The 27,463-nt window shown below is 42.5% G+C and overlaps 3 protein-coding genes across 7 annotated transcripts in view; 2 read left to right on the top strand and 1 right to left on the bottom strand.

Annotated features, from left to right (window-relative positions):
- The first annotated feature begins 319 nt into the window (after positions 1-319).
- NFE2 (nuclear factor, erythroid 2) lies at positions 320-8,924 on the top strand. 3 transcript variants are annotated; one of them, XM_037159677.2, is made up of 3 exons: positions 320-590; positions 4,866-5,041; positions 6,224-8,924. In XM_037159677.2, exons 2-3 carry the CDS (start codon positions 4,928-4,930, stop codon positions 7,229-7,231), a joined length of 1,122 nt encoding a protein of 373 aa, XP_037015572.1. In that variant the 5' UTR covers positions 320-590; positions 4,866-4,927; the 3' UTR covers positions 7,232-8,924. The 3 variants fall into 3 exon arrangements, with proteins under 3 accessions (XP_037015572.1, XP_037015573.1, XP_037015571.1); XM_037159678.2 differs by lacking the exon at positions 320-590 and adding an exon at positions 3,414-4,582; XM_037159676.2 differs by lacking the exon at positions 320-590 and adding an exon at positions 3,414-4,666.
- An 80-nt stretch (positions 8,925-9,004) lies between these two features.
- HNRNPA1 (heterogeneous nuclear ribonucleoprotein A1) lies at positions 9,005-15,701 on the bottom strand. 3 transcript variants are annotated; one of them, XR_008390953.1, is made up of 12 exons: positions 15,594-15,701; positions 14,916-15,032; positions 14,501-14,647; positions 14,141-14,351; positions 13,952-14,044; positions 13,781-13,873; positions 13,465-13,539; positions 13,085-13,243; positions 12,365-12,520; positions 12,033-12,097; positions 9,568-9,637; positions 9,005-9,153 (listed from the first exon to the last, which is right to left on the bottom strand). XR_008390953.1 is itself a non-coding variant. In XM_037159659.2 (11 exons), the coding sequence occupies exons 1-10, from the start codon at positions 15,606-15,608 to the stop codon at positions 12,042-12,044; spliced, it is 1,122 nt and encodes a 373-aa protein (XP_037015554.2). In that variant the 5' UTR covers positions 15,609-15,701; the 3' UTR covers positions 11,081-11,800; positions 12,033-12,041. The 3 variants fall into 3 exon arrangements, 2 of the variants coding, with proteins under 2 accessions (XP_037015554.2, XP_037015556.2); XM_037159659.2 differs by lacking the exons at positions 9,005-9,153; positions 9,568-9,637 and adding an exon at positions 11,081-11,800; XM_037159661.2 differs by lacking the exons at positions 9,005-9,153; positions 9,568-9,637; positions 13,085-13,243 and adding an exon at positions 11,081-11,800.
- A 554-nt stretch (positions 15,702-16,255) lies between these two features.
- CBX5 (chromobox 5) overlaps positions 16,256-27,463 on the top strand; it is a 39,135-nt gene continuing 27,927 nt past the window's right edge. The window contains exon 1 of the mRNA XM_037137600.2: positions 16,256-16,402. The gene's annotated coding sequence lies outside the window, so the exon portion shown is untranslated. The remainder of the gene's footprint in view (positions 16,403-27,463) is intronic.

Genomic DNA, 27,463 nt, shown 5'->3' with positions numbered 1-27,463 from the left:
AAACCTGGTCCTTTTCTTCAGCTGCCTTCCACCTTGCTATGACTCAGTTTCCCTGTTCCTAAGAGAGCAGAGGACAGGAGGTTACAACTTGTATAAAGGTTAGAGGTCACTTTGGAGTGGACCATCAGCCTGGAATTCATCACCTGCATGGGAGAAACACAGACCTGGCTGGATTCCTAGGCTCAAAAGGAGGGCTGAGAGAGGCTTGGAGCCATGTGTGCCCCTGCTGGCCGGGATCAGGGTGGGGGTGGGGTATGAGCAGAAACCACACGGGCTCAAGTTTCCTCTCTTGGCCAGAAGGGGCAGAAGGAGAGGAGGGCCATGGAGAAAGGGGAGGGTTGGAGGAAGGACGAAGAAGTCAGGCCCCAGGGCTTCAGAGGAGACTGGTGTGCCGCCCTGGAGTTCCCTGTGATCAGTCTGAGCCTCCACACTAAGAGCTGAGCAATGGTCAGGAGGCGGGGCACAGACCTCCCGGGTTCTCGGAGGTAGCAGGGATCCTTACCCAGGAGGTGTCAGCCAAGGCCCTGCCTCCCCAGAGACAGCACTCGGAGCCTCATCTTTCTCTGCACTCTGCTTGGACCCTGACACAGGTGCCTGAGGGGCGGGGTGGGAGGGAGATTCCAGTGGGATTCAGGGACAGGCTGGGGAGGTGGAGGAGGCAGAGGGAGAAAATACCCAACTTTCACATGTTCTTAAGAGATCTTAGACCTTCCAGGCTTACCTGGTTTAGGAATTTGACATCTTTGGGTATTCCTCTGTAAGAAGACCTAGATGGCTTCTAGAATGTTTCGGGATTCTTGGGGCAAAACACTGTGTATGGGGGCCAGACAGTGGTCTCTTGAGGTACCCCTGAGTGCTTGGAGAATGACCCTGAGTAACCCTTCAGCAGGCTGGTTGCCCTGGAAAAAATAGTACCACCCTTTCTCCTCTCCTTTCCATCATGCTGCTCTGGCCAGATGGTTGGGAAGGTTTGGTGGAGGCTGAGGAACTGGACGGATATCTGAATCACTGAGAAGTGTTGTTGCAGCAAGATGGGGTGGTAGAAGTAAGGAATGCTAGTTCTTGCCTCCTTTTTTGCCCTTTTTCTTCTCTGGGCAATAGGGATCAGCTGGAACTGGAAGGAAAAGAAAGGTATCCCACTCCTAGGATAGCCCCTTCCAGCTGGAAATACAGGCAGCAGAAGGGAGTGGGCTGGGAAGCGGTGGAAGAGCAGAGGGGCTGAGTCTGGGACTCTCTAGTCATTGGCCCCCAAAAGACTGCAGTTTGGGGTCTAAGGACCAAGTGACAGGATGGCAGACACTTGTCCCTCTCTTCCTTGTTCCAATACACCTGTTTGAGTTATGTATGTTCCCAGGAGATTGGACCACACTCTGATCAACTCAATCTCTCTCTCTTTTTCCTCTTATTCTCTTTGTTTCTCTCTCATCTCTGTGTCCCTCTCCCTCTTTGGGGATTCTTCCTAATCTTTCTGAGTAGGTTGCTCACCTGCCACTCCACACCCCAAGTTTCACTGATCTTTCTTCATTCTTTCACTGCTTCTGTTGACACCTGGAAGGGTGGAGTGGTCTAATAAGCCTCAGAAAAAGGTCCCAGGGCCCTACCCGGGTAGCTCAGTTGGCTATATGCCAAGGTTCTGTATTCAATCCCCAGTCAGGGCACAGACAAGAATCAACCAGTGAATACACAAATAAATGGAACAACAAATCAATGTTTTTTTCTCTCTCCCTCTCTCTCTCTTCCTTCCTCTCTCTAAATTCAATTAAAAAAAAATCAGGGTCCCAGAGTCAAAGGGTCCCCTCCTCCTTGTCAAGGCAGTTAGAGCCTTGGGGCAGCAATTGAGACCAAATGTCTTCCTCTCCCCAGCATCCCTCTTTAAACAGTTCTCATCCTGCATCCTTAAGCATAAAGCCCCTTGTCATTCTGTGAGTATTCAGGGATTGTGATAAGATCTTTCTGGGTAGGACCATTGGGATGGGAATAAAAGATGGATTTATAGTTCCTGGAGATGGCTCCAGTCCTACCTGATACACAACATTGAGGAGTAAGATGGCTGTGTGACCACAAAGTTTGGGCTAAACCAGGAACTGGGAACTGATTATTGTAAAAGAAAAGGGACATAGGAAGTCCTGCTCCACTTTCCCAGTATCTCTCTAGTTTCTGTACCCTCTGTGACATTCTTTTTGATTCAATTCTGACTATATCCTTTTCCCTGATTTATACCATCAGCTGACAAACCTCTGGCTGGTCCTCAGAAGAGTAGGCTCCTAAGACTCAGAGGGACCTATGCCTGGTATATAGAAGAACATTGCTGAGTGTTTAGGGAAAAACATACTTCTCTCCTTTGACCTAGTGTAAACTTGCCACTGTATCAGAAAGCTGGTTAGAGTCGATCCAGAGGTTCTCTTCAACTCCCCCTTCTCCAACCTCTTGCCTCCCTCTGAGCCCCTACTGGATTCTGATGAGGTGGAGATTGAGCTTATGTCTTCATGAGAAGGAGGTGATACCTTGTCTCAGATACTGGGGCAGTCAGAACCTGTGTGTTGCCTGGGTCAAGGATCTGAAGCTCAGAGAAGCCTAGAGATCACTTGCTGGACTCCTTTCTGGCTTTGTGTTTTCTCCTGTAAATTCATATGGTTGGACTAGTGTAGTATTTCTCAAAGTGCAATGGGCCTCTGGCCTCAGAAACACCAGAGCATTTGTTAAAATGCCAATTGCTAGGTACCTGCACCTATTAATTAAATTCAGTAGGTCTGGGTTGGCATTCAGGATTCTGTTTTTTACAAGTACCCTGGGTGAATGTGGTACACAATAAAGTTTGTGACTGCCTGAGCTAGACACAATCGACTGCCTCTCACAGCAAAAAGATTCCTAGTCCTCTTCCATTAAATGGAAGAGACTGAATGTGAAGCAATTTGCCCAAGGCCACGCATGCATCTGGAAGGCCAGAAAACCTGTATCCTGCCTCCTAGGGCAGGGTCTTTGTACTGCACCTAAGAGTCTTATTCCGGAAGATACAAAGAGGGACAAAGGGTGGGGGTAGGTGTGTGTGTGTGTAAAGGACTATGAGGCAAGAGCTATTGTCCCTGACCCATAAACCCCTTCTCCATTCACTTTGCCTTTGGGCAATTTCCTCCAGAACCTGGGTGGGGGAGGGTGGGGTTCCGGTGTTGAAATGGCATCCTGGACAGACATAAACACCCCACCCATTCTGCCCACTGGGCAAAGGGCCTGTGCCTATACCACCTCTCAGCTCTGGGGATGGCAACAGCACAAGAGGTTGGGGGTAGGAGGTAGGGGAGATCCTCTTTCAAGAGATAATTTGCAGTTCTCACTAATTATGTTGTAAATCAGAGTAGACTTCATATCAAGCTGTGATAGGCCATCCTTGTGGTAATCTAAGGTCATGCAGTTCAAGGTCATCCCGTCCTATTTGTTCTATAATTCTTCTCCAACCTTAGCTTTTACTTAAATGGCAGGAGTAGGGTATAGTGTCTAGCCGTAAGAGATCAGGAGGTTTCTACCAAATCTACTTGGAATTTTTTGCTGAAGGCAGGGAGAACAGATGCAAGGGAAGAGGGTTGGTAGGGTGAGGAGAAGGCTGACAGAGAAAAGATGAAGGCAGAGGTGAGGTTTTACAGAGAAAGTTAAGCCATGTGAGCAGAAAGAGACCTCCAAGTTCCACTTTGTCCAACACCCTGGTTTTACAAATGAGGAAACAGAGGCTCAGAGAAGTGAGATGACTTGCCCAACATCACACTGCTACTTCGCGCCAGACCTACAGCTAGACCCCAGATCAAAAGAGAAAGGGACTGGAGGGGAATGTGTATTCAAGGCTTGAAAGAGATATTCTCCAGAAGAGGAGGAAAGAGACTGAGATCCCACAGAAAGAACTAGTGATATAGACCACCATTAAAGGCTTGTGGTATGAAGATAGAGGAGCAGGATGAGAAGGTGCCTGGAAAGTGATATAGGCTGGTAGTCTCAGTCAGTAGAGGTTCCAGACCTGACTCTGCTATTTACCAGCTTGGGTCTCAATTTCTGAATGGACCCTATAGGATCTTTGTGAAAGTCAGTCTCATAAACGAATACTTGTAACACAGTGCTTGACCAATACTTAATAAGTCTTTGTTACAGTTGTTGTATTACCTTAGAAGAGGAAAGATCCCTGCCTGTGGGTTGGGGTATGGCCAAGATGACCCTGTGGGGATATAGGGCAGAGGTCCAGTGACTCCAGAGACCATTCCTCCCTCTGCTGCTTGCAGCTGATAAACTTCTTATCTGGCCAAGACAGGGGAGTCCAGGGCCAGGATAGGAGGAGGGGGCAGGGCTGCTATCAGCCAGCAGGCCTGGGCCCTATCTCAGAGAAGGGGAGGGACTGTCTGCTTGGCTCTTCCCACAACGCACTCCTTGGGGATCCCCAAGCACTCACTCTCATCTTGGGAAGAAAAGACAGAGATCATAAAACTGAGAACAGAGGAGGAAAGCAGGCATGATCTCTGATGTTGCCCCAGGAAATGGGGGGAAACCCCCCAGAAGACATAGCTTCTGTCCCAGCCAGTGATACAATTCTGGGGAGAAAGAGGTAGGGAAAAGAGAAGGTATCGTGTCTGAAAAAAAAGGTAAAGACCTGATGTGCTCCCAAAGGAACTGACTACAGCCATAGCAGGTGAGGTAGAGATCACACCACAGAAAGACTTTCTACAATAGCTTAAGGAGTTGGTTGATGAGTCCAGCATGAGTGGGAGGGGATGAGGTCTCTCCTTCTATCAGGTGACATTGGAAGGAGCCTCTCTGTGGAGGCAGGCAGGACTAAATTGCTGATCCCTAGCAGGAGAGCCCTAACTCCCATTTATCCTTCAACACAGGTTGCTGGGGCCATTCGGGCTTTGGGGGACCCTGGACCAGGCCCTGGCCCTGGCCCAGTAGGATGCCCCCGTGTCCTCCCCAGCAGGGCAGGAATAGGGTGACACAGCTGCCCACCCCGGAGCTGGGCGAGATGGAACTAACGTGGCAAGAGATCATGTCCATCACTGAGCTGCAGGTGAGTAGGACTGAGGGAGCAGGGGAAGGGAAGGGTAGAGGAGCAGGAAGTTTAGCTGGCACTGAGGCCAGCAGCTGGAACAAGGAGAGTTCAGGGTCTCAAGCTAGAAATGTTCCAAGGACTGAAAAAGAAAGGGCTGGAGAAGCAGGGAGATCTAGTTGTTAGACAAGAACATTAAGGGGAAGGGGTGTGGAAGAGCAGGAGACAGGAATGTTGGGGAAAGGAATGATTAGGGGTATAATCTCTCTCAGCAGCCACTCTGTTCACATCTCTCTACCCCACCTTCTGCTCCACATTCCCTTTCTCACCTTATTCCCTTCTGACTTTCCTTCTCCAATCCTGCTCATTTTCTTCCTTCATTTTCTCCCCCTGCCCTCAGCAGCTGGGCCCCTTTCCCCCAGGTAGCTGAGCAGTAGTACTTCAGGGACCTCAGGAAGGGGGGTCAGTCAATGCCGGGGTCCTCTCCTCCTACTAGTTGGACAAAGGGGTATCTGTTGGCCTAACAATGATGCCTTTGTCCCCAGCTGGGCTAGAGCAGGGTGGCTCCCCTATGTGGGTTGGGGGCCCTGTTTCTAGCATGTTCTTTTCTCCTCTCTGCACCTGGGAAGGGACAGAAGGACTGAAGAGTAGAGGGTAGAGCTTGTGCCAGCTCTCCAAGATGACTCTTAACCCCCAGATCTGGCCCTGTGCCTGCCCCCTTTCTCTCCCCTGCCACCATGCCCGGGCCCTCATGATCTGTCCTAAACCCTGCTCCCACACAGCAGCTCCCTCTGCTGGGCACCCAGGGCATAGACAAGATCTGAACTTGACCTTTTGACCCTAGATAACCACAGCAGGAAAGGGTTCTGAGGGGTCATCTTGGATTACAACCCCTTGTCTTCCTGAAAGAAATAAAAGAACATGAGGTATTTCAACCCAGTCAGATCTACTGAGGAGGAGTTTCTATGATTGTTGTAATGCTAGTTCTTTCTGAACTCTGACCTCAGTGACTTCCATTCCTGTTTAAGCAGCTTTCTTCTTGAAATAGCTTCATTGCGACTCTAGAAGCTTTCAAAGATTTTTAGCACCTTTCTGTTCCCTTGTTATTATCTCACTGGGCCTTTCAGAAGAACCCAGCGTGGTCCTGAGAGAGCTGGCCCTCTTCCTCAGTCTGTCTCCAAACTTTTTTGTCTTTTCTTGCAGGGCCTAAATGCTCCAAGTGAGCCATCGTTTGAGCCCCCAGCCCCACCCCTGTACCCTGGACCCCCACCACCCCCAACTTATTGTCCCTGCTCAATCCATCCAGATGCTGGCTTCTCCCTTCCTCCACCACCTTATGAGCTCCCAGTAACCTCAGCTCATGTCCCAGACCCTCCATACTCTTATGGTAACGTTGCCATACCAGTCTCAAAGCCACTGACCCTCTCAGGTCTCCTCAGTGAGCCCCTCCCAGATCCCTTAGCCCTCCTGGATATTGGGCTACCAGCTGGGCCACCCAAGCCCCAAGAAGACCCAGAATCTGACTCAGGATTATCCCTCAACTATAGTGATGCTGAATCTCTTGAGCTGGAGGGGACAGAGGCTGGTCGGCGACGCAGCGAGTATGTAGAGATGTACCCGGTGGAGTACCCCTACTCACTTATGCCCAACTCCTTGGCCCACCCCAACTATGCCTTGCCACCTGCTGAGACCCCCTTAGCCTTACAGCCCTCCTCAGGCCCTGTGCGGTCCAAGCCCACTGCACGGGGGGAGGCAGGGAGTCGGGATGAGCGTCGGGCCCTGGCCATGAAGATCCCCTTCCCCACGGACAAGATTGTTAACTTGCCAGTAGATGACTTTAATGAGCTGTTGGCACGGTACCCGCTAACAGAAAGTCAGCTGGCATTAGTCCGGGACATTCGACGTAGGGGCAAGAACAAGGTGGCTGCCCAGAACTGTCGTAAGAGGAAGCTGGAGACAATCGTGCAGCTGGAGCGGGAACTGGAGAGGCTCAGCAGCGAGCGGGAGCGGCTACTCAGGGCCCGAGGGGAGGCCGACCGGACCCTAGAGGTGATGCGCCAACAGCTGACCGAGCTGTACTGTGACATTTTCCAGCACCTGCGTGATGAAGCTGGCAACAACTACTCTCCTGAAGAGTATGTGTTGCAACAGGCTGCTGATGGGGCCATATTCCTGGTGCCCAGGGGGACCAAGATTGAGGCCACAAACTGAGGGGGCCCAGCATGGTGGTCCTGCTGATTTCCTTCATTCCCTTCTGATAAAGGTATTCCTGGACCCTGAGGCCCCTAAGGGGACTACATTGAAAAACCTGACATTTGTTGGGTCAAGGTGTGTTTAATGAGGCTTGCCTTGAGGGAAGTAGGTGAGGGAAGGCTGGAATTGTTTCCCAGGTCTCCAATCTCCCCCTCTTGTTTAAGCTTTGGCATATAAAGCCCTCCACAGAAAGAGCCTTCCATTGTGTCTTCCTTCTTCTACTAGTGTGTATAGAAACATATACTTTTCTTTTCTGACATAATTTTCTTGAGAGTAATTTTTAGATGCCACATCAAAGTTTAAACTTCCCTGACACCATACTTCTGTATCTTTGAAGTGTGGTTCCCAGTCTTCTCTGGGTCTAAATTACACAAGCTACATTATTTGGGGAATTTTGCTTCTATGTATTCTATTTGACTTTACCAGCTCCATTCCAATCGGGAAACCTTACTTCCAGCTTCAGCTAACACACTACAGTTTTAACAAAAACAGAAGGAAAAGTGATCTAAAGAGATGTGGAATCTTCATACCTATACATTTTGAAAAACATGGTTTTCTGTCCAGGTTTAGGGAATTTAAAGTAACTTAAGGTTTTTACTCTATGCCTGGTAGATCTGAAGACTGTCCAACTCGTCAACTTTGTTTCCTCAAAAACGTAGGATCAAACTGTAAAAGGCATGGCCTGACGCTATCTATTCAGTTTAATTAGTCCACCTAAGGGACATCATACTAATTCACTCTAGCCAGTCTCACAAAAGTAATTCAGAGGCAAATTTAGACCCTTAGTCAACAAAAATTTACAAAGCACCTAATAAGCTCTGCAGTGGAGACCATGTACCTAAGGCAGAAGGTGGACATGGTTTTGCAGCATGAACTAGGGTATCAGTTTTCAAGAACTTGAACAGGGAAATGATCTTCCTCTTGTAAACTGTATCTGTAAAGCACCCCTCACAAAGTACAGAATGTAATAGATGTATTAAGTTTTTCAGTAAGAATGCTTTGTCAACTCAATAAATTGCTAATTTAGTGAATCTCCGGTAGCCCTTGTCCTGTCTTCCCAAGTCTTTGAGAAACCACATTTAGTCTTAAGTGGAGATAAAGTAGCAAAGTGGCTGACCTATGGATTCACATACCTCACCAACCCCCTCAATGAGGCTGTGTGACCTCCTTCCCTCCTGAAAACGGCAGGGGAAAGTTATGAGCTTGCTAAAATTGCTTCTAAAAATATTTCGGATTCATCACCTTTGAGAAACTAAGATTTCTTCTCCTTCCCATATTCTTTCCCCTGGCTTGACTTCTTCGAAGCCTAAGATAGCTGGCCCATACATGCTTGTCCACCAAAGATGACATCCACTATGCCCCTCCAGAACTTAGTAGGTTCAACTCTCAGAAGACAGTGGTAGGTAGCTCTGGCTTTTTTCAATTTGTTTTTCTCTTGCCAGGGGAACTAGAAAAAGGGTATGTACAAATGTGGAAAAAATAGGTTAACAGTTTACTTCCAACAGGGACAGGGCTTAGTACTGCAAGTGGGAACCATTTCTCAGATCCCACTAAACAATAGTACATTCGATGAGATAAACTTTCCTAAGGTCCTGCTCCTTTAGACTGACCCTGCTAAAAAACTTTTGCTGACACCTGGATGTAATTATCTCCTGTATTTCTCATTCCCAAACTTGGAATGTTCAGTATCAAGTTTACTGTATTGTGAAAGCAGAAAAAGAAAGTAAGCAGTAACAAATTAAAAGCATTTTATTTAAAAAGTCCATTCATAAAACTGAATGAGTAAAACTCAAGCTGCAGCACAGCTGAATGAAAACTGCATGGCAGTGAAAATGAAGTACACAGTGGCTCAGATAAAGGCCGTCCTCAAAAGGATGCTCCTGGCAAGAAGGGAAAAAAAAGTTATGAGATATTTATACAAGTAGGCAAAAGATCCCCATTTCCTTTAATTGAACCCAATTAAATAAAATTTTAAATTTAGTTATCTTTAGAAGGGAAGGGAAGGAGAGGAGGAAATATCAATGTATGGTTGCTTCTGGTGCATCCCCTGCTGGGAATTGGCCCCTCTTGGCGACTGGCCTGCAACCCAGGCATGTGCCCCGATGGGGAATCGAAACCCAATCTTTTGGTTTACAGGCCCATGCTCAATCCACTGAGCTACACCAGCCGGGTCAAGCCCAATTGTTTTTAACATATTTCTGAGAGCAGATTATGAGTCCTTTTTGGTTCTGAGACAAGCTCATTCTCTACTCCGTTAATACCAAGCACTTTGCTATTACTTTATAAAAACTTACCTTTTAACCATAATCTTGAACAGATGCTTTTTTTTTTTAAAGTTGACAACCTGTAGTAGCAGACTCCTCCCTAGAAAAGCAAATAACCTTTAGAACTAGCTTTTCTGAGACCAAGACCCATCTCAGGCTAAACCCCCCACCCCCCACTAGAGGCCCACCCACCCTCCCACCATCATTTTGGGGAAGATTGTAATGCATTACTTTGAGCCATTGTTTTAAGGAAATGGGTTAAAGGAAGGAAGGGTCAAAATTAAAGGGCAAAAGTTTATCAGTAGAGATAAAGTGTTCATTTCCTTCCATCGGGATCCACTAAGACTACGGTGTCAATTTATAAAATAATCCATCTCCAGAAAACCAAGTTCAGCTTAACTGGACTAGTTTTGGCTCAATATATATTAAGGACAATATAACAGAAAACTGGATTTTTGATAACTATATGGATGTAAGTAAAATCTGTTCTTACCTACCAGCATAGCAATAAAACCTTTCCTCCTGGATCTGACTGCTAGTCCTAAGAGTCAGGTGTGCCTTACTCATGTCTGCCTCCTTCCTTGCGATGGTCACTGAAACTTCACTCCCTCCTAGCTTTCATGGAGCGTGTCGTGGACTGCCCCTGGCTTATCTGTACTCCACATACCACAAGTGTCTACTCTCAGCTGTAGAGTGTCTGAGCTCGCAGTCATTCGCGCTATGCTTGCTAGCAGTTCCTAGTAGCTGAACATCTCTCCTGGATCTTTAAAGGCATTGTCAGGAATCCTGAGGTATCTGCAAACTCCCTCAATAGTTAAGGTTCCACCTGCCATTGCAAACTCAGCCAGTATCAAACCCATGGAACTGTATTATCCATCCATGCTTTCCCACCCACATCCACCTCCCATTCATTTCCACCCACCCTCCCCTCCCCAAACTTCCAAGTAACACACCCATAGGATGAAATACAATCCTAGTGATAAACAAATCTCTATGCTACTAGTTAGGTACAATGGCACTGAAATTGAGGGTATCAAAGGGAAGGCTCAAAAGAACCCATATACAAAAAACAATCACTGGATATTAAATTAACTTTAGAAATCATTTTCTATACAATTAACATTTTAGGATGGTTATGTCATCTTGTGCCATGTTTAAAGGAAAACTGCAGTTAGCATGTTTGTAAAGCAGTATGGTTCCTCAACATCTCCATAATGTTAATCTCCAAATAAGCAACTAGTGTGATTAAATCTATTAAATCTCTATCTATAAAAACCCACCCAACCAGAACAAAGTAAACTGCAGTTTTCCTTTAATGTAATGTAGGATTAAGAAACTCTTACTGGTTCTGTTAAGTTTAAAAACATCTCCCAAAATACCTCTAATCTGTGGATTTTTGGAGCTGCATTAGCCAATACCTGGTTTCTAATCTCTGGCAAAGTTTTGAATTTGAATTGGTGACAGAAGCATTCAACATTCATGGGTAGTGGGTAGGGAAGGTCCAAAGCTCTGCCAGTCCCAAATCCATACAGTTGTCATTCCATTCAAGAGGATATTAAATCGTTTATTGATTACACATGATAATGGATGATACACAAACTTCATTCCCATCTGTAATTTTATCTGGTACCATAATTCAATTTAGTATATAGCATAGGATGTGCCAACAACCATTAGTAACCAAATAAACTCCATGACTCTGCTTGGGTGACCCTTTTAATGGTGAATTCCAGGTCACAACACAGTAACTTATCAATTCAACTACACCAAGGTTTCTGAAGACAATGGTATTATGTGCCCAAGCAGGTTGTAAATAAATTTCAAATGGAATCTGGCATCACCCTGAAGGAATTCTAACTTCACACTGTTGGGGTAATTTACCAAGATGGCTTCAGAGTAGACTAACTTTACACAGCACATTTAAAAAAAAAAGACACATTTATTCAGCGTCATGATCAGACTATTACATTTAGCAATCAACAGCATGGGTGCAAAAAGGAAAAAAAAAAAACTACAGTAAAAACCCTTTGTTGGAATGCTTTACACTTTCCACAGAACAGAAACTAAAATAACCTGTTATACAATTAGTCACAAGTACAGTCCTCGAGTTTTTTGCCCATTCACATGAGTATTGTCTAAAACATGTCTTCTTTGTAGCAGCTAGGCCCTGCCACCACTGTGCTTGGCTGAGTTCACAAATCTGTTGTAACCTGTAGCTTCCCTGTCACTTCTCTGGCTCTCCTCTCCTGCTAAGCTTTGTTTCCTGTTGAACAATATGGAATAAAGTTGTTAATCTAAACATATTAAGACTTAAGGCTACAATCCAATAGCAAGTTGTTTCCCACAAATTTTGCTGATCTGAATATTAACTTAATATCCACAATTTTACTGCAGTTACATTATTAACTACGTTGCACTGCTTAGCTACATTAGGGTTACTGGGTTCATTTTCAATCATAAAAATTAAGTTGAAATACAAAAAGGTGTTTACTTACCTGGCATAATTAAAACCTTCTGCCACTGCCATAGCTACTGCTGCTGCTGGAACCACCATAGCCACCTAAGAATAATGTTTGTTCCTTTAAACTTTCGAAGTGCCTAGTAGTAACACTTTCATATTTGAGGCAATAAAATGTGAGTTTCAGCTCAGATGACATTTTCAATTTGACTGTGTCACCAGTCGCTTACTTTAAGTGTTCTTAAAACTTTTCAGGCTATTATAGCTCACACAATGTCATCTAAAGACTTAAAGTATTCTTTAGCAGTAAGAGTTAAAGACACCTAAGCCCTCTACTACTACCACCACCACCACCCACACTCACTATACCTTGGTTTCGTGGTTTGGCAAAGTATTGGCCTCCACCACCATAGGGACCAGAGCTCCTGCCTCCAAAGTTTCCTCCTTTCATGGGTCCAAAATTTGAAGACTGATTGTTGTAATTGCCAAAATCATTGTAGCTTCCACCACCTCCAAAGTTGCTTCCTAGGAATGGAAAGAGGACCTTTATCTATTACTGAGGAAAGACAATAGCTCTGAAATCTAGTGCTCAAAATGGAAAAAGAAAAAAAAAAAAGTTGCATGACCTGCCTTCCTCCCAAACTCTGATGGCTCCAATGTTTATCTTTGTATTTCATCTTTTCCAGGCAAGGCATTCAGTTGAATAATCCAGTATTTAAAATTTCACCCAACTCACCATGACAACACAGACCATATTCTATGCCTTGAAGTCCTTGACCCATCCAGGGGCACTACAAACACATGCTGGATTCATCAACTAAGTGCCTATGGTCCCAAAGAAGTTAAGACACTAAACCCTACTAGAGCTAATCTAGTTCCAGTTAAACAGCTGAACATGCCACTATCCACTTATTCATCTATTTGGGAGTGAGGCGGCCCCAGCTTAAAGCTAGGAGGTAGCACAGCAAGCCCATTAAAAAAAAAACACCATGCAGTGTACCACATAATGCATCTAATCCCCACATGGGCATAAATTCTACAAGGCTAATCTAGCTACTGCACCAAGTACCTGGATCACTGGATACCTACCACTACCACCGCCAAAGCCGCCTCCGCCTCCTCCGTTGTTATAGCTGTCATAGCTGCCACTCCCGCCATAGCCACTGCCCTGGTTTCCATAACCCTGTCCACCACTTCCATAGCCTCTGCTTCCTCCAGAGTAACCAGGGCCGCCTCCTCCATAACCACCTACAAGAATACAATTCTTCTCAATAAGACAAAAGTATTCAACAATCAAAACCTGTTTAAGCGTAATGGGTAACAGCCTGCTCACATGCTGTTATGGTGAGAGTTTAGCTTGTCATGCACTAGTTTTAGTCTCTGCCAACCTATTCTATAAGTCACCAAAAACAAACAACCCCCAATTTTTTGCCTGTTTATTTCTAAATAAACAAACCCACAAAACTTACCATCATTACCAAATCCATTATAGCCATCCCCACTGCCACCATATCCACCACCACCACGGCTACCACCAAAGCCACCTGGAAGAAAGCAGATTTGAAGTATATGAATTCCATACAAATTACAGCCTTATTAAGTATAAATTTTAGGAAGTAGTTCCTGTGCTGCAAAAATAATTTTCAAGCACAGGACTTTAACTTTGGATTAGTGAGAAGTTAGAACTACATTTAGGTTAAAATATAACTTTGGGAATAGTGACCACGCCATCAGATTGCATAAAATACAAGTCACACGAAGTAATTAAATTATGACCAAATGTACCTCGACCGCTGAAGTTTCCTCCACGACCAAAGTTGTCATTCCCACCAAAACCACCTCCACGACCACCTCCAAAGTTTCCGGAACCACTTCGACCTTAAGAAAAGATGAATTATGTTAAACTATAAAAAACTGGAATTTGTCTTTAAGGTTTAACAAAAGCAACAAACCCACCTCTTTGGCTAGATGAAGCACTAGCCATCTCTTGCTTAGATAGGGCTTTTCTTACTTCACAGTTGTGACCATTTACAGTATGGTATTTCTGAACTAAAAAATTTGAAGATAAAAAGAACAAAACCTCAGGGTTTGGAATACAACCAGAATTTCAAAACCCTTAGCTAACAAGTGTGTCGTGATACTCACTGACAATTTTGTCAACAGAGTCATGGTCATCAAAAGTTACAAAAGCAAAGCCTCTCTTTTTGCCACTGCCTCGGTCAGTCATGATTTCAATAACTTCAATTTTCCCATACTGTTCAAAATAATCTCTTAGGTGATGTTCTTCAGTGTCTTCTTTAATACCACCAACAAAAATCTTTTTCACAGTTAAGTGGGCACCTGGTCTTTGAGAATCCTAAGAAAGGGAAAAACCCCAATTACATTAAGGATTAGCAAAACTTTCCCAAAATTAAGATTCAAGTTTGTTATAATCCCCAAATGTCTTATCTACCTGGTGGCACACTTCTAAATAACTAGGGAAGGGGGGAAAAATAAATCACTCACTTCTCTTGAGACAGCCCTCTTTGGTTCCACAACTCTTCCATCCACCTTGTGTGGCCTTGCATTCATGGCTGCATCCACCTCCTCCACAGTGGCATATGTGACAAACCCAAAGCCTCTCGAACGCTTGGTGTTTGGATCTCTCATCACCTGAAATGTAATTCATTTGAAACATAGTAAGATGCCCAAACTACTGTCATTTCTACCTTGAATTAGGTAATAGGACACTATACTAGCCTTTGTACAAAGCCCTTCAGTTTCCCATTACTCTAGTATAAAGGCCACACCTTCCCTTGTCAAGTTATTTCCAACTATAATCCTGTTAACAATATCCATCAAGTACTCAGACAAGACCTATACCAGGAGAAGCCAAGCAAATCAGCCCATTGTATTGCCCTTTTTCTCTTCCAAGTCTTACCACACAGTCTGTGAGCGTTCCCCATTGCTCAAAATGGCTCCTCAGACTCTCATCTGTTGTTTCAAAGCTCAAACCTCCGATAAAGAGCTTCCGTAGCTGTTCCGGCTCTTTGGGAGACTAGAAATGGGGAAGGGAGGGAAGCGTTAAATTAGTCTGTTAACGCAAAACACCGTTCACTTAAACAAAACTATACAGTTAAACAGAACTATACAGTGTGCACGTAGTACTTATTGTTCCTTCGGGTCGCAAGCCACGTGTTTCTCCCCACAGGGGACACGGTGCTGGAAGGTACGAAAGCGCGAGCGCATGCGTCCCTACAGCCTTTGACGCACGCGCAACAAAAGGAGTGAACGGGAGGGGCCCACTGCCAAAAAGAGACGAAGGCTGCTTTTTAAGAAACTAGCCTACTGAGACAAGGTAAAAAAAAAAGCCAACTTACTACACCCAAGAGTTTTACTGGGAGGAACAAACCCGGCGTAATAACTACATGTTACGGGACAGCAGCCTCATGGCCACGACGAGGACAAAATGGCGACCTGAACTTTGGGAGGGGTAGGCCCGGGCCGCGACTGAAGAACTGCCGAATGAGCTGGCGCAAGTAGCCAACCTAAACTGCAACCCACGGAACGCAGGAAGACGTGAGCAAGGAAATTAAGTTGGAGAGAGCATCTTACCCACCTCTGACTTAGACATGACAGCTGCAGAAGAGAGAACTTCAACGATGCTTACTCAGCGGCGTCCACCGGCAGAAAGGAGTAATATAACGAACGCATCTGCCAGCCTACCTTCGGCCTCTCTTTTTTATCCCGCCTCCTCCCTTACGGCATTGGTAGGCTCCGCCCCTGAATAGCTGTGATTGGACATTTGAAGTAGCTTCCTGCTACTGTTGGTCTGTGATGCCGCATTGCTGTAACGTCATCCCTTTGGGCGGTCTACGTAGTCTCCACCCCTCGGAGTTCATTGGTTTTCGCGCAATATTACTCTTAACTAATCTGATTGGCTAGTCAACCAATCATTTATATTTGAATGTACCTAGGGTATTTAAATAACTTTTTAATCCTCCACCCTTCGAATATACATTCTACTCAATTGTCAGGGCATGATTAATGCTATATTTCAAAAAGTAGCATGTGATAGTTTTATTTATTGCAACGACTACTGCTGAGCGCATGTGTAGTAAAATGGCGAGTTTACGCAGGCGCATTAAGAAGTTCCGCTTGGCTCAAGAAACACGTGAAATGGCGGGTAGGAGACGGCAGTGAATTCACAGCGCCTGCGTAGTGGCGGGAGCTCTGCCGGGTTTTGCGCAGGCTTAGTGGGCGGAGAAAAGGTCTGGTTCCAGGATTGGTCGCGCAGGCGCAGGAAACGATCCGTTTTGGCGGGCGGTTGGCGTTGCGCAGAAGACGGTGGCAGTGGTGGCTTGTGGTCTGGCCTCATCACGGAGAAACAGGGGAGACATTAGCGTGAGTGATCGGTGTCGATCCCGGGTAAGTGGCGGACAGTCTTGCCTACCCAGATGAGGTCTTGAGCCGACTCCAATTGGGCCAGTTATTGTGTGAAATGAATGGACGGTGGGGTGGGGGCTAGTGAAGGGGGAGCGGTTGGTTGGACTAACCAATAGTAGAACAGGGGCGGATGTTTTGTCCCTGTTGGTTCTGTAGAGCTTTGCAGCCGAAGAGTTTGACTGGCAAGTGTGTAGGCCAATTGGGTCTGCCTTTAGCTGTCGACTTTTCGGTTCTTGGGCGTTCGGAATGTGGGAGGCGGGTTTTTTCCTCCTGAGCAGCGTCTCACTGATCCAATGACCACGAAGCGCGCGGTAGGTTGGGCTCCTCGGCGAGGCAGCGGTTTGACTCCAATGGGGAATGAGGGAGTCGCGCGGTTAGATGGATGGACCAAATCTGGAACCAGTACAATAAGAGGACAACCTATGGAGAGCGCTCGGTTGGGTCGTTCGATTAGTGCTCCAAAGGGCAGGGGTCTTAGGTTTGTGGTTGTGAGGAAGGAGATTCAGTGCCTGAGATGGCGCGTGGGATGGATGTTTTATCCACGGTAACTTCTCTAACGAAGCCTGATTAGGCCTCCATCCCGTAAATCTCCCTGGTAGGGAAACGGTACGTTTGCTTCTGTATACCTCGAGTTTGCCATTTTTCCCTCCACATCTCTACATCCCACTATCCACTGTAGGTTTTGGGGGGAGTAAGGAAAGTCTTTTGACTTTGAGAATTAGCTTGTTTAGGAAGACTGACTGATAATGTTAGAACGAATGAGATAAACCTCTATAGGAAGACTGACTTGATATGTTAGAACGAATGGGATAAATCTCTACTACTGTCATTGAAAGGCACCCGAGTAAAATCTACATAATGTATATTTCCACGGAGAACTCAGTATTTGAAAATCCAGAAAGTTTTTGGAAAGCCACATGACAAGAATGTGTTACCTCTAGGGATATAGGGAGATGGAGGCAGATTGGATCTCTAATGCTTAAATCTCCTCAGGGATAATCATAATTTGTGATTAAAATTAAATTAAAAAGTCAGCTGTTTTTTGTGTTTACATTCATAATCACGTACTTCTCACCTCCATTCTCCTTACACCTCGAAAGAGGGGAGAGAAGCCCCGTTTTTCTCTTAGAAACTAAGGTAATTCTCTGTCTGGAAGTATAAATAAAAAAGTAACTTTTGAGTACTTAGTACCTGCTAGGCATCATGCTAAGAGCTTTGCAAGAATTATCCAAGTCCTCAAAATCCTTAGTTTCACCTTTGAGGAACTTTCCCCACTACATATATCTCTATGCACCATTAAAGAGTTCCTAAGCCTGTTTTTGCTGTTCCTCTGAGGATGTCTGAATTCGGATAAGAAGGAAGCTGCTTAAGGAGGGTGATCCATCACCTGGATTACTTTGTTACCATTTGATTATATTTCCTTCACAGTGTTTATTTAAACATGCAGTCCATCTCTTGGTAATGCCCATTCTACTTATTCCAGTACTTTTACTAAGGTACAGAAATTTTCATTGTCCTTTTGCTGTATCAATATATACTGCTCCATTCACTGATTTATTTAGGGTCAAGGGGAAAAGTGTGTAAATACTGTAATTAAAGTTCAGCTACATATGAAGTACCCTTGATTAGAGACCTTTCTGACAAAAAAACAGATGATTTTAGTTTAGCATACAGTGAACAGAGGAGGGATTTCCATGTTCTCTGGCACTTGAAAAAGGACAAACCTATTTCATATTTGGTAATAAAATTAGCTTATAAAATTAGTTTATAAATATTAGTTTATATGTCTTGTTTTTATTGACATTTTATTTAAACGCATAGCATGATTTACTTATTGGAATAGCCCATTCAACAAGGGAACTAAAGGGATATATGTAGGTTAAGGTATCTGTCCTTAATTTATTTAGGTTCGAAAAGAATACATTCTTGGTCTACAGAGTTTGTCATCCTCAGGACTCGACATTTCTGTGGGTGAATGTACCTCCCCTTCCCCCATCCCCATTTGTGACATTCAGAATGTCTCCAGACATTGCCAGATGTCCTGGGGGGTTATGTGGGAGCAAAATCTCCACCAGTTAACTATTGGTCTTATAAAATGACTGGTGCTAGAGTTGATTATCTTGTCAAAATCTTTAACCAGATGGAAATTTGAGGGAGAAGTTGGGTAAAGGGTTTAGGAAGTGTCTTTTGGTAAATGGATTATTAAATCCTAATGATTATCTCTTCAGCTGTAGAGTGATCATTGTTTCATTGGATAAAAGGAAATTTTCATTAGTAATCGGTCAGTGGCTTGTTAGGAATCAGGTCCCACAACCAGGTTACACAGCTGGAGGTGAGGGAGGGCAGGCCCGGTCCCAATGCTCCTGGTGGAAAAATTGTCTTTTTTGAAGCCAGTCTTTGGTGCCGGAAAGGTTGAGGACTGCTGTTCTAAAATAATGGCAAATATGATTTCTAAGAAGGTAGACTTGCTTTAGATGCTTCTTGTATTTCATCTGAGTTAAGCCTCCTTCCTTTACTGGGATTCTTTTGGATCAGTGTCTTTTTTTTACCTTGATGCTCAGAAAGAAACACATTTTATACTGACTCTGTATACAATATTGAAATAAGTTTCACTGTATAAGTAAATGTGCAAAAAGTATAATATTTTCTGCATCTGCAGTACTTCATTTTCTTAAAAATGTATGCAGTTTTCTGCTGAACTGATTACATAGCTGTGCACAGACCCACAGTTTAGAGAAAAAAGAAAAACAACTGCTCTGTAGATTAGGCAACCAAATTACACCACCTTAGATTATATTTTAATTTGAAAGATTTCAAGATTTGAATATAGAGTTTTTGGGTACTTTGGTGTGGAAGTAAAAATTACTTGTTTTATTATGAATTCTCTTTCAATGTTACAGTTAATAGGTCTGATGAACATTTCTCTGGTGGGAAAATTTTTGTGCGTAATTTTTCATTGAAGTTTCAAGAATATCACATTGAAAATTCTAACTTCAGAATCTTTTTCTTGCCTTTGGAGAACCTGGCTTGGTTGGTAACAAGACAAAATGTTGAGACGATGTTATAAAAATTAAATTTCAATCACTTGTGCTTATTCCTCAAAGGCATATTATTGCAGCTAAAGCTAAAAGGGAAAATAACACATCTTCACGGAAAACTGGTCAGTAGGTGAGCAGAATGATGTCTGAGAAAAAAGAACATACCTCTGGAGTGATTGGATTTTTATATGTCCAGGAAAGTTCTGGAGATTCTCAGAGCCCTCACAATAGCTCTAGGAAAAGAGAAGAATGTCCAGGGTATAAAGGTTTCTGAGGAAGACAAGTATTTTTTGCTTTTATTGACATGTTTTATTTCAATGCATAGCATGATTTATTTATCTTATTAGAATAGCCCATTCAACAACTCCTGGGAAAAATTTCTTTCCTTTTTTGTTCTTTTTACTTCCTCTATTTTTATTTTCATTCATTTTGCATGATATTGGGCCTCAAGTTGTGTGCTATGGGTATTGACTTTAAAAAGTAATAAATTACAGTGTGAAATACCACTTGTAACTGACTCAGTGTGGCTGCTATTTATATGATGTTATTTGTGAATTTGAACTCTGGGGTCTCATCTTTTTTCCCTGATGTAAACTTTGATTTTCCTTTGCTCCTTAAAGAGAATGGCTTTAGTTGATCGTTGAATTAATGGGAAGGAGTCCAGATCATCCTGAGAAGAGTTGGCTTGTGCGGAGTCCAAGATGCAGATTTGTTGGACTTTTGTGAGCCACTTGAAGCCACATATTTATTTCTGATGACAACTTTACACTTGTGTTGGCAGAACACCCATAGTGACAACTGTTGCCTATGTTTAGTCTGTCCGGGAGCTCTACCAGCTAGCATGTTGGGGAAAACATAAACTGTTTTTTTCAGTAGCCGTCTAACATTATGTAATATTAAAGCTTTCTGAATTTGTCTTCTTAGATCTCCCAGTGTTTTCAGGTAACTCGCATGCTGCAATTGCCTCAATTTATCCTTTGAAATGAGGGACTAGAGGTTTTAGGCAATCTTTGGGTCACTTGAAGCACACTTCTTTTATGGATCAGTAATTAGTTTTATATTTGTCCAGTTTATGATTTTTAAAAGTTGCATTTCCCCTCTCTGTTCGTTTCTTTTGTTCTATTTTCTTGGCTCCCTGTGTGTTAGTTTCTTGTGGCTGCTATAACAAATTACCAAAAACTTGGTGGCTTCAAACAATAGCAATTTATTCTCTCACAGTTCTGGAGGCCAGAATTCTATAATCAAGGTGTTGAGCCCTGGCTGGTGTAGCTCAGTGGATTGAGTGCAGGGCTGCGAATCAAAGGATCGTGGTTCGATTCCCAGTCAGGGCACATGCCTGGGTTGCAGGCCAGTTCCCATCAGGGGACGCATGAGAGGCAACCATACATTGATATTTCTCTCCGTCTTTCCTTCCCTTCCCCTCTAAAGATAAATAAAATCTTAAAAAAAAAAAAAAGGTGTTCAGCTCCTTCTGGAGGGTCTTGGGGGTAGGCCCTTCCTTACCTTTTTCAGCTTCTGGTGGTTGTCAGCCTCATCTTACGGCTTCGTCTCTCTCCGTCTTCACATTCTCTTATTTATTTTTCTCAGAATTCTTTCTTCTACCTCTTGTAAAGATACATGTGATTGCATTTAAGGCTCACCTGGGTAATCCAGGATAAATTCTCCCTTCACATCTTTGAATCACATTGTTTGCCATATAAGGTAATATTCACAGGTTCTAGGGATTTGGACATGATTTTTTTTTTTTTTAACCAGCATTCAGATCAGTATACCCTCCCTTCTTCTTTAACCACCTATCCAAATAAATTTTACCAAATTCAAAAAAGGAAAGGTTACTTAAGAGAGAGAATGAGAGAATTTCAGGGGAAAAGGGAAAGGATTCACAGGAACAAGTATGAAGGACACATGGACAAAAACTAAGGCGGGGGAATGGGAAGGAGGTGGGGAGCACTGGAGGGGGTGGACTGGGATGGGAGTAAAAGACAGAAAACTGTACTTGAACAACAATTAAATAAATTTTAAAACAGAGAGAGAGAATGAGGCAGGCAAGTGGGGGGGAAAGGCTCAGGAGACCTGGGTGCTTATTTCTGCCATTAAGTTGTGATATAGTAACCCTGGGTGAGCCATCTGTCCTCTTTGGTCCTTAGTTTCTTCATCTTATAGTATATGGAAGGATTTGTGTAGATGATAGCTAGCTAATGGCCTTGTAGACGAAACACTTTCATGAAGTGACTCCTAAAATGTCTTAGAATTTTAAAAAAGATATTATTTACTTATTTTTAGAAAGAGAGGAAGAGAAACATCAATGTGTGGTTGCCTCTCACGTGCCCTCAACTGGGAACCTGGCCGACAACCCAGGCATATGTTCTGACTGGGAATTGAACTGGTGACCCTTTGGTTCGCAGGCTGCCACTCCATCCACTAAGCCACACCAGCCAGGGCCTTAGAATTTGTTTTTGAAATCAGTAATTTTAAATGTAAGTCAAGAGCTCATCCAATATTTTGGATTAATGTAGTTTTGTGGTGTGGTCTTGCCTAGTTCTCAAGAGACAGAAGACTGAATTGTTGGCTGGTGGTCAACTTCCTGGAGTATTATTAATACAGGATAACAAATCTATACTTGTTAATTGTGTGTGATTTTCTAAGGAGAATGTTATGGACTTGCTGGGCCATTTTCTATTTTCATCCTAATGAGGCTGTGGATTTTGTAGTCTGGATTTCCCTTCTAGTAAGAGTAGTTTGTCAAAATTAAACAGTGACAGATTTTTTTCCTGCTTGAAATTAGGTCATGGGCCTAGTTTTAGAATTTTTCACATGCAGTCTTATTTTTCAAACTTACTGAGTCCTTGTTCCATTGTGTTCCATTGCTAGGGAAGGACACTAGAAAGCATGGGACTAAGATGGTGTTGTTGAAAGGACTATTTCAAGATCAAGTTTTATAACACACAGCTTGTTTCTTCCATGGAAAGGAGAAACCAAATTGAATTCAAGTATTTTTCTGATTGTAATCTACATTTCTTAGAATAAAGCAAATTTATATCTGAGCCAGAAGGCATAATTATGGCGGAATAAAATGCCCTGTGCTAAAGAGGTCAATTAACAGGTTGGGAAATTTTAAGTTTGGCTTCTAAGGCAAATACTCGGACTTGTTTTTCATCAAGGCACATGGAGTAAATCAGTAAGACTCAATTTACCTCAAATGTAATTGCGGAATGTAATATACTGCTAATTTGTTCAGTACTTTACAACAATAAATTATATCAAAGGATCTGATAAAACCTAGGCAAACCTATTTATATGAATAGCTGGAAACAAGCATAGATAAAACTTACAGATAGTTCAGAAAACTCATTAAGGTTATTTTTAACTTCCTGTATCATCAAACCTTTTACCTTTGGTTTCCTGTATATTTTCTAGAGTTTTCTTGTTCTTTTTCCATAATAGACATGAAGTAGGTAAGAGATAGAGCTAATACCTGATTAGATGATAAAGGGGATCAATTTTATCAGTAGGACACAACTGTCCTAAATTTTGCACAATGAATAATGATTTGAATTACATGAAAGAAAAAACCTATACATCTGCAACAACACACTTCTATGTAACCCACAGCTCAAACAAGAGATCACAAAGAAAATTAGAAAATATTTTGAACTGGGCCCTGGCTGGGGTAGCTCAGATGGTTGGAGCGGCATTCAGTACACTTCATATCCCATACAGTGTACCTAACAGTGTACATACAATCTATAAGGTTGCAGGTTTGATCCCCAGTCGGGGCATGTACAAAAATCAACGAATGAGTGCATAAATGAGTGGAACAACAAATCAGTATTTCTTCTCTGTCTCCCCCTTCCTCTCTCTAAAAATCAATTAAAGAAAAAAGCAAAAAGGTCTAAAGTTAGTGACCTAGTTTTCTCTCGCAAGAACCTAGAAAAAGAAGGGCAAATTAAACCCAAAGGGAGCAGCAAGTGGTTGATGAAGTATGAAACAAAAACAGAAAAATCAATAAAACTGAAAGAAGGTGTTTCAATAAAATAAAAAACCAAGCAAGTCTGATCAGGAATAAAGAAGATGCAGATTACTAGTATCAGGAATAAGAGGAGGTTTATCATTACTGATCCTTACAGACATTAAACCAGCAATAAGGGAATATTATGAACAATTATGCCAATATATTCAATCAGTGTCTTAGATGAAATGAATCACCTCTTTGAAAGACAAACTACCAAAGCTCACTTAAGAATACAGAACTTCACTAGCCTTATATCTATCTGTTAAGGGAATAGAATTTGTAGATAAAAACTTTCCCACAAAAAAAAGTCCAGGTCCAGATGACTTTACTGGTGAATTGTAAGAGACAGTTAAGGAATAATACCAATTCTATACAAAGTCTTCAGGAAAATAGAAGAGGAGGGAACACTTACCAAAGCATTTGTTATTTTTAACTTTATCTGCTAACGGACATTTAACTTCCATTGCTTTACATTTTTGAAGTGTTTTCTAGTTTTATTTTTCTCACACAACAGATCTATGAGATAAGTAGGGCAAATAACTAATACCCATAAGGTTAAGTGAACTGTCCAGTCTGACCGTTCAGTGATTTATTTAGTTGGGAGGGGACCCACATCTGATACCTAGTCCTGATCTTGCCATTGTTAACAAGTTGCCCATTTAGTAGCTTTTTTTGTAACAACCTTTGGAGACAGGTCTAACAACTCATTTAACCAAGCACAAACTATTGGAATCTTCAGCTTTGGGGTTGAAGATTGGGCTAGACTCAGTGCATTGCAATGCTTGACATATATTTTAAGCCCTCAGTGATATCCTGTAACGAACCAGTCGATTTTATTGATTTTTTAAAGATTTTATTTAACTTTTGGAGAGAGGGGAAAAGAGGGAGAGAAACATTGTGAGAGAGAAATATCAATCTGTTGCCTCTAGTATGAATCTGGGCCCAGGACCAAACTTGAAACCCAGATGCAAGCCCTGACTGGGAATGGAACTGGCAACCTTTTGCTTTGCAGGACGACACCCAGCCAAGTGATCCACTCTGGTCAGGGCCCGACCAAACAATTTTAGAACAAGGATCAGAATTATTACTATATTAATCATCCTTTTGGTATAGGATTTGAATCAGGATTGTAGCAGGAGCTGGACAAAAAGAGAGTTAGGAACATCTTTTTTGTCTTAAGTAACACATTAGAATGCTCAGTGGAAGAGCTTGGTGGTCTGAGATTGGCCATCCCTGTAGCTGTTTATCTGATGGTGGCCTTTTTTTGCATTTAACTATCAATATATCTGAAGTGTAGAGCACACTTTTATGATATTGTGGCATAGTAACTCACACTTAAATGTCAGTAGAGACACTTGCAAAGACCTACAAGGTTCAATAATTTCTGGTGTGGGTTTGTTTCTCCTGTCATCACCCATTATGTATTTTTTTTTACAGCTTTTAAATGGCCTCAGAGAGAAATTGGTCAGGATCACAATAGATTGCCAAGGAGCTGCCAAGGATACTGGTGTATGGGATGGGAAAAAGTTCAATACTGGCTTGATTTTATTTATCTAAATTGTAGGCTATGACTTCAGTATAATTCATGTTGCAAATACACCAAGGGAATAGCAAAGCACAAAATTATGCCATATGTTGAAGGAATGCTTTCTTTAACTCCCTGAAGTTTTATAGTCTGAGATATCTTTCTTATTCCAATTACACAAAAACTCCTTTTTTGTTAGCATGTATTGATCAGATTTTAGCCTATAGGTTTAAATTCTAATGCCATCTCAACAATTAAGTTAGAGGTGTTATGGTTATGCAAATTCATTTTTATGTTTCTTGAACATCTTCACTAAATTTAGATTATGAGGGAATGTAAATTGGCATAGTAGAAACTCTTCCTTAAAGTAGAGTATTTGTTGAATTGATCTGAAGGGGCCTTTGTAACCCTTAAGCTGCTAATGTCGAAAATCTATACAAACTATATAATTACAGGATAAGCACCACCAAATCTTAATTTTATGGCTGTTTGGAAAATGCTTTATAATCGTAATTTTATTTGGGAATGGACATTTTTGTTTGTTCGTTTGTTTGTTTGTTTAAGATTTATTTTTATTTCCTGGCCTGTGTGGCTCAGTTGGTTGGGTACAAACTGAAGGTCTCTGGTTTGGTTGCCAGTCAGGGCACATGCATAGGTTGAGGTTTAGTCCCCAGTTGGGGTGCCTACAAAAGACAGCCAATCAATGTTTCTCTCCTTCTCTTTCTCCTCCCCTTCTCCTCTCATTAAAGTCAATAAGCATTCCTCGGGTGAGGATTAAAAAACCATATATAATAATATATTTTTATCATATTTATTGAGTTTAGAGAGAGAGAGAGGAAGGGAGAAAGACATCAATTTGTTGTTCCACCTATTTATGTGTTCATTGGTTGGTTCTTTTATGTGCCCTGACCTTGGATCCAACTCCCAACCGTGGTGTATCAGGTGATGCTCTAACCAACAGAGCTACCTGGCCAGGGCTAATTCTCTTCTAACCCTTCCATATTTTGTGAATATGCTCTGCTAAAGTGGAATGTAAAAATCTAAGATTCATGGCAGTGTACCCCAACATGGCTATTACTCATTTTTCTTAAGATTGTTTATAATGAGCTCTGGCTGGTGTGGCTCAGTTGGTTGGTTGTCTTGTACATCAAAAGTTTGGGGATTCGATTCCTCAATGGGGCACATACCTAGGTTTCAGGTTCAATCCCCAGTTGGGTTGTGTATGGAAGGCAACCAGTAGATGTTTCTCACATCCATGTTTCTCTCTCTCTATCTCTCTTCCTCTCTTTCTAAAATCAATCAACATATTTTTTAAGTTAAAAGATTTATTTATGATGAAATCTCCAATTTCTTAATGAAAAGTGACAGGATCTACCAGTTCATGTGTCATCACATTTAATTAAGAGAGGGCGAATGTGAGATTAATGCGATCCTGGCCATAGTGCCTTGAGATGAGGTCAGTACATTTCAAGGATAGAGTTTTTGGAAAGTACTGTCTGGAAGACATTTGCCCATAGTGATGCCAAATTCTATTTTCTTACAGATCTTGGTATGTAACCTCTTACCCAGTGATGGTTTAAGTGTACCCTAACTAAATTTAAAGACTGACACTTGAGAGAAGAAATTCAGTAGATTTTAATAAAGGGGAAAATCCCATATAAAATTATTATTTTGTGGGAATATGATCTGGTAACGAGATATCAAGAATTTGTGTTACTGCTAAATACCAGTAAAACAAACTTACCACTTCAGGCAGTTCTGAGCATTGCTGTAGTATACATTCACTTATATTTTTCCCTGGTGGTCAGACCTTGGAGGACATTGAAGCCAAATAAAATTTATAAGGCAGCCTTTATCTCTGTTTATGATGTATATGGTTTAATCTAAAAGAAAAAAGGGCCCTTTCCTCCCTTGCTCATTGGAGTAGGAGGCTTGGATAATCAACAGACGAGATACTTGACCCCAGAATCATTCTGTGCCTGGATGAAGTAGTACCTTGGCCTAACTTTTTAAGGATTACAAACGGGACCTGTGCTAGCCAAAGGGAGAGCATTTCCTCTCTCCACACCCTGTTACAAAGTTTGTGTTGTCTCTATGTGGCTTGTTAATGATAGGGGTGTTAATGACAACAGTTAATCTTTCTTCTCAACTCTTCCCTAATCCAGTCTCTTAAATGGACATTTAAAAAGCTTTTAACTCCTCTTGAATTGGGTGCTCATGGGTTTTTGGTGGAGGTGGAATGATAGTTATCAGCCCATTTAACAAAATCTGAGGTGGCCATAACAGCTGTAATGTGCATCTCTATGCTGTATTTTTGTTAAAATGCCACATGGCTAACACTTTGGAAATCATAAATCTATGTAGTGGAAGAAAAAAAATCTTTATAGAGGTATTTTGGTTTTTATGCAGTATGTGTTACAAACCTAAAACCACTGGTACTTCTAGATCTTATAGAGCAAATAACAGAC

This window comes from Artibeus jamaicensis, unplaced genomic scaffold (assembly GCF_021234435.1).
Source record: "Artibeus jamaicensis isolate MK-2021 breed Jamaican fruit bat unplaced genomic scaffold, CSHL_Jam_final contig_233, whole genome shotgun sequence".
Taxonomy (NCBI): domain Eukaryota; kingdom Metazoa; phylum Chordata; class Mammalia; order Chiroptera; family Phyllostomidae; genus Artibeus; species Artibeus jamaicensis.
This window is presented reverse-complemented; position numbering and strand designations above follow the sequence as displayed.